At 43.9% G+C, this 7,801-nt stretch overlaps 1 protein-coding gene across 1 annotated transcript; it reads left to right on the top strand.

Annotated features, from left to right (window-relative positions):
- The first annotated feature begins 623 nt into the window (after window positions 1-623).
- LOC140496764 (procathepsin L-like) lies at window positions 624-7,583 on the top strand. Its single transcript, XM_072596934.1, has 8 exons — window positions 624-853; window positions 3,872-4,006; window positions 4,347-4,469; window positions 4,566-4,721; window positions 4,929-5,153; window positions 6,099-6,264; window positions 6,366-6,477; window positions 7,227-7,583. Exons 2-8 carry the CDS (start codon window positions 3,881-3,883, stop codon window positions 7,324-7,326), a joined length of 1,008 nt encoding a protein of 335 aa, XP_072453035.1. The 5' UTR covers window positions 624-853; window positions 3,872-3,880; the 3' UTR covers window positions 7,327-7,583.
- The last annotated feature ends 218 nt before the right edge of the window (window positions 7,584-7,801 follow it).

Raw genomic sequence — 7,801 nt, 5'->3', positions numbered from 1 at the left:
CACTTTTGCGGTCACTAGGGGAAGCAGATAATAGGGAGGAAGTGAAGATTATGAGAGAAAGGAGATCTACTGGAGAAGACAGCTCATAGTACAAAAGAGTGATTTTTCTCACCTCCAAGCTTTTGTCCACCTTTTTCTCTGCCTAGGATGTTGTCCCCACTGCACATCCAACTGACACCCGCTCTCACCCACTGGGTTCAATTCCAATACCATCTCTACAGGGAAGCCTGTCTCTGACCCACCCTCACATCCAAACCCCAACTTCACAAAGTGGTCAGTTTGTTTACACTTAATTGGAGCATATTATATTTTCCTGCCCTTAGCTAACTTCCCCCTCCACAGTTAAATTGTCTTCCATAAATGTTCAAATCAACGAATTCGTGAACACACAACTGGTTTATCCAGGTCACCTCTGCCAAGCCACGGATCTCAGTCATGGTGAGAATGTTATTCCTTCCTCCTCCCTCCCACCCACTTCCCAAGTCGAACCCCCAGTAGAGATCCTTTAGAAACCCCAACCCTTTTCACGCTCCACAAGCAAAGTTAAATAAAGCAGCCTCTGGGATCGCCAAATCCCTCCCTTCCCCTCCCCCAGTCCATTTGCGTCTCCACCCCTTAGGCTACAGCAAACCCGACAGGTCGAGACAGAGAAGCATCACGCGGCACGGAGACTCTGACCCAGCAGTGGCCCCGCCCCCTCATCCCGGAACAGCCAATGGCTAGGATGGGAGGTGGGACCAGGCAGGCAGAGCCGGGACATTAGCATAAAAGAGGAGCCACCCCACCAGGGCTAAGCACTCTTCAGAAAAGACCCTCGTGTTTCCTTGGAGGTCCCCGCTGCTGAGACGCTCAGGTGAGGGCTGGGGGAGCCTCAGCTCGCGGGTCCGAGGGAGAGGCTCGGAAAGGGGCGAACTGCTTAGGCTCCGGGGGCCCCCCGGGAAGGGGACGGAGCAGAAGAGGACAGAAGAAGACAGAGCGTGGGCTTGGGAAGGGGAGGTTGAGGAAGAGTTTGTAGTTGGTGGTGGTGCTGGCAGACGCGGCTGGGTGAACCGGGTTCGGCCGGGGGTGTGTGTGTGTCTGTCTGTCTGTCTGTGTCTGTCTGTGTGTGTGTCTGTGTCTCTGTGTGTCTGTCTCTGTGTGTGTGTCTGTGTCTGTGTTGTGTGGGTTCTGCCTGAATGGGGGATGGGGTCGGTTGACTTTAGACCAATGTATCCTTCCTCGGAGTCTCGGTGAAACCAGGACCAGTTGCCAGCATCTGCTTCCCAGGAAGGCTGTCAGGAAGCTCAGATGGGGGAGCATCTGGAAAGCCCTGCTGACCTTACAAAGCGTTAAAGCGATGTTTGCCTTTATCTTGATTACCGTTCCTCTTACGGAAGCGGCGGGAGCTGAGCCCGCAGCTTATGCAGTCTGGGGTGTGTTTTGGGCTCCCACTTAGTGGGAGAGGAGCTGAGCTGGGGGAGGGGACGGTGGGGAGTGGCCAGCCCCGGAATGACCTACGTCTTCCTTCCCGGATCTGATCTGGGACTGTTCTCCCTCCTTCCCCTGATTTCTTCATCCCCAATGACCTGGGGCGCTTCTGGATTTCCTCTGGTTGCAAACACCGCTGACATCCCGGAGTGGGGTTGGGGGGCTAGGAAAGTGTAAACGTACATGCTTGTGTCTGGGTGTCCGGTTCTCCCCGGACGAGGAGGAAAACTGCTCCTCCCAGTCCCGATTGAAAGGTCCCTTGCATGGCTAACCCCACGCAGCCTGTGCCCGGGAGCGGGAGGATTGAGATAGCGCTGGGGGGGGGGGGGGGGGGGGGGGGGGGGGGGGGTCGTGGCCTCCAGCCAAGTTCCTTATGCCTGGCTGCTGTTGTTGGGGTCCTGGCTCACATAGGCGCCTCCACGTGACGTGCTTTTCTGGCTTGGAGAAGTGCAGCATGTTAGGAGAGAGGGGGTAAGACGCTGTTTTTTGATTGCAGGAGTTTTAGATACCCAGAGCTTGTGTGACCTGCTTCCTTATCCTTGTTTTTGTAAAAGATGGATTTTGGCCGGCAGGGTCTTTAGATTAGAGGCTGATATAGGATCTGGAAGTCTGGAGGTTAACTATTTCACTGTAGAGAAGGCAGAAAGGGCTTTCCTCCTCTCCCTCTCCCATCAGCAGCTAAAGTCTTACCTTTAGACTCTATAGGATCATAGATTTAGAGCTGGAAGGGACCTTAGGGAAACTGAGGCCCTGAGGTGAAGTGACATGCCCATATATGTCCATATGGTAGTTAGTGGCAGAGATCAGGATTGAACTCAGTCACCTTGATGTCCAATCTAGCCCTATTCTAGGCTAGTACGTTGCTTCGTCGTGCTCCTGAGAAATGGAGTTGTTCTGAGTTCTGGAGAAGGAGCATGTGGTGATTAGGTTTAGGGAGAGGCTTAGAAATGTTGTAGTGGCTTTAAGAAAAACATTCATTTAGTACCTATTATGTGCCAGGCATTGTACCAAGCATTGGGGTTGTAAAGAGTCAAAAGACAGTCCCTGCCTTCAATGAAGCAGTCATCTTCAGAATTTTCTTATAGTAATCACCACCTCTTACAGGAAAAAAGTTTGTGAGCACTTGCCCAATATACATGTAAATTTACTTCAATTAATTATACATTTACTACTGTTCTAATAATATACAAATACAAGTTTTTTAAAGTATCAGATAAAAATGAAATAATAACTTACTGGGGCAGTAGAAGCACTGGAGTATACTGGAGATAAGAGCAAAATGCTTGTCACTTTAGAATAATTTGGGCTGCTGTGTGAGGATATAATGGAGGGGAGGAAGATTTGGGGTAGGGAGATGAGTTAGAAGGCTATTAAAAAAGTCCTTTGGAAAGGTGGTTAGGGGCTGAACTAGGCTGCTGTGAAGACAAATAGGAGAGATACTTTGGCATCTGATTGGATGGGAGGAGCGAAGGAGAGTTGGAGGTGAGACTGAAGTTGAGAACTTTGGAAGGAAGGTGGTATCCTTGACTATAAGAGCTATCATGGTTTGGAAATGGATGGATTGGGGGAGAAAGATAATGTAATAAAATCTGCATATCCCATACCCTTTTACGGCTATCTCTCTTCCTGTGGGACTCCCCAGAAGAGAGATAGCCTTTTACAAGTCACTGCTTTAGCTACAACTCCCTGTTTCCCCATTTTCCCAATGACTGCTGCTCGGTAGTAGTTTCCTCACAGCTGCCTTTAGTTGAGGGAGGTTGGGAACATGAGAGAGAAGGCTGAGTAGGTTATTAGTGTAATTGGATTAGAGACAAGTCTTGTACGTTGACAGTTGGGGAGTGGGATATGGTACCTCAGCTTCTGAGTGGTTAACAATAATGATGATAATTATTTTAAAAAGCTAGTGCTTTCAGGTTTTCAAAGGGAATATTATCAAATATTTTCTCATTTTATCCTCACAATAACCCATTGAGGGAGGTGCTATTATTATCCCCATTTTACAGATAAAGAAACTGAGCCTAAGGATGTCTGAAGTTAAGTGAATTTGCCTACAGCCCTACAGTGGCTTGTGTGAAACAAGTATCTGAGGCAGAATTTGAGCTCAGGTCTTCCTGACCCTAGATCCAGCCCTCTATCCACTGTGCCACCTATGTCTAAACTCCCTGAAAAACTCTAGATCAGCAATACATCTCTTGTGTGTACCCTCACTCCACCCCATCCCGCACACAATGCTTATTAGCACACAACTAGGTAACATATGAATATTTGGTAAGTCTAATTTTTGTTTTTCCACTGTGAAGACTGTGTTTATTTCCCAAAGAAACAAGAGCTTGGATTTGTGGTTTGGCTTAATTTTTAATCATACACATATAAAATATCTCTTTCTTCCTTTTTTTCCCTTAAGGTTTGCAACATGAATTTCTACCTGTGTTTAGCTTCCCTATGCTTGGGGATAGCAGCTGCTACTCCACAATTTGACCGGACTTTAGATACTAAGTGGTATCAATGGAAGTCACAACACAGAAGGACCTATGGAGCGGTAACCTTCAAACTCCTTTTTTCACCAACTGTATTGAGTACAACACGTCCAAGGTGGACTAATGAAATAGCCTTTCCCCAGAAGCCAGCAATTATCCTTGCAAGAGCTTCCTTTGCTCAAGATTGCTGCTTTTCCCACAGAAGTTCAGATGGTAGAGAAGTCTGTACCATCAGAGCTTGGAAACTCTTCTGGGATGACAATATTTGGATATAGTTACCATCCCAACTGTGTGCTAGTGGAGTTATTGACAGTGAATTTGATCTGAGGATAGGTTCGCTTGAATGTGTAATACTATAAGCAGAAGATGATTGAACCTTATATTTTTATACTTGGCTTCCAGAATGAAGATAATTGGAGGAGAGCAACATGGGAGAAGAATTTGAGAATGATTGAAATGCACAATCTGGAGTACAGCGCTGGCAAACATGGTTTCCAGATGGAAATGAACAAGTTTGGAGATATGGTGGGTGTGTTGTCACAATCTGATGTTAATACCGAGTAGTCAATTATCTTTTCCTTCTAATATACTTAATATAAACTTTCTTTCTCTTCATTTTAGACCAATGAGGAATTCAGACAAGTGATGAATGGTTTTAGACATGATAGATTTCAAACGAAGGCCAAAGGAAATCTGTTTCGTGAACCTTTCTTTGTAAAGATCCCTAAATCTGTAGACTGGAGAGAAAAAGGCTATGTAACTCCTGTTAAGAATCAGGTATTAAAAATTGCTTAAGTTTGATCCATAGATAACTCAGATAAAACTCAGTGAAGGTTATGATTGATAAACAGCCTCTTACATAGTGGGACTTCATCTCAGATCTGTGACTGAGTTCCCTTCAATATTTAAAACTGTTTAGATGTGTCTTATAAAAATGACTTAATATTATTTTGTAAACTAACCAGTACTTCCTTTTGACTTCAGGGTCAGTGTGGTTCTTGCTGGGCATTTAGTGCAACTGGTTCCCTGGAAGGCCAGTGGTTCCACAAGACAGGCAAACTTGTTTCACTTAGTGAACAGAATTTGGTTGACTGCTCTAAGGATGATGGCAACGAAGGCTGTAATGGTGGTTTAATGGATAATGCCTTTCAATATGTGAAGAAAAATAAAGGCATTGATACAGAGGAATCCTATCCGTATGAAGGAAGGGTAAATATGTTATTGGATTTCCCATCTTTTTGGTTTAACTATATTTAAAAGGAGAGGCTCAGCTTGGGGGATAGGAGTTGAGTAGACCTAGAAAGACTGAAGACTTCAATCCCCACCTTCCTAACTTAACAAAATCTACAGCTAAATCCAAAACACACTAACACTCTAGGAAGTACATAGACTGTGTTGTCTTAGACACTTGATAGAGCATTTGGTTAGACATCTTCATTTTATAATGACTTGTTCAAGATCACAAACATAACTGGGTTGGAATCCAGGTTCCCTGACCCTAAATCCATTCTGGCCTTTGTGCCTCCATGACCCCTAGCTCCCACAAGTGCTTCCTTAGAAGCAAGGAATTAAATGACAATTGAATTCAATATTGCATAATGGCTGCTGCTATTTTTATCATCCCAAAGGTTTATGAAGCGTATCATTCACTTAATCTCATCTGATCCACACACAGCCCTTGTTTGAGAGAGCTATTATCCTGATTTTTCTGATAACCTCTCTACCTCAGTCTCATGATCACATAGCTTATAAGTGGAGAGCTAGAGTAGAACTTTGGTCTCACTGGGCTATACTACAACTTGTAGGTTCTTTTTGAGTTCTTAATGAGTTGGTTGTTTTATGCCAGTGGTATCCAACCCAAGCAGGAATGAGGTCCACTGAGCCATATGTTAGAATCCATGTCAGATGCATATTGACTTAGGAGTGATGTGTAGGAATGTTACCAACCCTCTGGTTCACATTATACTGCCTTCTTTCAAAGTGATTTTCAAATAGTCCTTTACCCACCCACATCTAGCTCTCTTCTTAAGCTGTACACCTGATAAATTGATGGGAGGTCGTTGCCTATAGATTTATTAATTTTGTGACCATCAATTTTAACTTCATGTGGGCAATGCCACTGATAATAATAAACCATCTGTTTCATTTTAAAAGGATGGCAGCTGTCGTTATCGGCCAGAATGCTCCGGTGCCAATGTCACTGGATTTGTGGACATCCCATCAGGGCAGGAAAATGCTCTTAAAAAGGCTGTGGCAACTGTGGGTCCCGTCTCTGTGGCTGTTGATGCAGGACATATATCCTTCCAATTCTATCGGTCTGGTAAGCATTTGTTCTTCATTATTTCTGTAACAATGCACTTAACTGTATCATCCTTCACTAGTTAGTATTTCTCAACTTCGTATTTCACTTGAATATTTTAGGGGTTTATTATGAACCTGAATGCAGTAGTGAACAGCTAGATCATGGCGTACTCGTTGTGGGTTATGGTGTGGTGGGACAAAATGGAAAGAAATACTGGATTGTCAAGAACAGGTAAACCATTGTCTTTCCTGAAATATCAGTGATCTGTTTGTTGCAAGTTTCTGGTTATTTCATTTTGCAGAAAGGGGGAGGAGGAAAAAGGATGAAGTTCCTGGGATCCTGTGAAATGGAGAAGGGATATTTGTGGGTGGAAGGGGCCCTATTTTTAGGATTCAGAGTAGATAGAGAGTTCCTCGCTGGTTCCTCGGTTTCCATGACCTCTGATGATTTGATAGTACAAAAGATTTTCTGTTGCCTAATTTGTTGGACTGTTCTAATACAGTTATTGTCAGACTGTCTCACAGAGTGCTATGGGAGAGGCACTTCACTTAGAAAACCTGAAAGTCCTTATTGTTGAGTGAGTGGTTATCATAAATAGGGCAATGAGGTGGCCCAGTAGATACAGAGCCCTGGCCCTGGAGTCAGGAAGACCTGTGTTCAAATAGGATCTCAGATACTTCCTAGCTGTATCATTTTGAGCAAGTCACTTAACCCTGTTTGCCTCAGTTTCCTCTAATGGGAAATGAGCCAGATCAGGAAATGGCAAACCTATCTAGTATCTTTACTGGGGTCATGAAGAGTCAACCACAGGTAATCAACTACAGTACAGCAGAGTCATCACCAACAGGTATTTTCATTGCTTTCTGAAAGGTCCAACTCATTTTCTGAATTCAGTGATGTGTCAGGATGATTTGTGCCCCTCAAGTAAAAATGTATTTTTGAATGGTGCTCTGAAACTTAATACTTAACTTTCTTTTCAGCTGGGGTGAAGAGTGGGGTGACAAGGGGTACGTTTTGATGAGCAGGGACCAGAGTAACCACTGTGGAATAGCAACCGCAGCCAGCTATCCTGAAGTATAACGTGACTGAAGAAAGACCGCTTTACAGAGAGATGGAACCCAACCTGTATTGTTTGGGATCAAACACTTGAATTGCCCAGGATCCAAGTTGTAATTTGAGTTTCTTCTGACATTTTTACCTTTGTGAAATGTGAACACTACTTTGTTATAAATAGCTTGTAATATTGCTTAGTTCAAAAACTTATAAATTTTCATTTTAAAATTGTTTGTATAAAGAGCTTTACCTTTTTAAATAAACTTTCATTCGCTATATATAAACTTTTAGAGAGCTGATTTCCTTCAATATTGTAACAGGAGAGAGGAGAGTCATTAGGGTTTTTTTGGTTTTGGTCCTAGGATGGGGAGTCAGTGACTGTAGATGGTTTCTGGGATTGAATCCAATATTTTGTACCCTACTTCATTACAACATACTGACTGAAGTGCAAATCAATAAGTCTGGGTGTGGCCTAGACATTACTTCAGTCCCTTGAAAAGCA

Source organism: Notamacropus eugenii, chromosome 3 (genome assembly GCF_028372415.1).
Source record: "Notamacropus eugenii isolate mMacEug1 chromosome 3, mMacEug1.pri_v2, whole genome shotgun sequence".
NCBI lineage: Eukaryota > Metazoa > Chordata > Mammalia > Diprotodontia > Macropodidae > Notamacropus > Notamacropus eugenii.
Note: the sequence above shows the minus strand (reverse complement) of the source record. Positions and strands in the feature narration are given on the sequence as shown.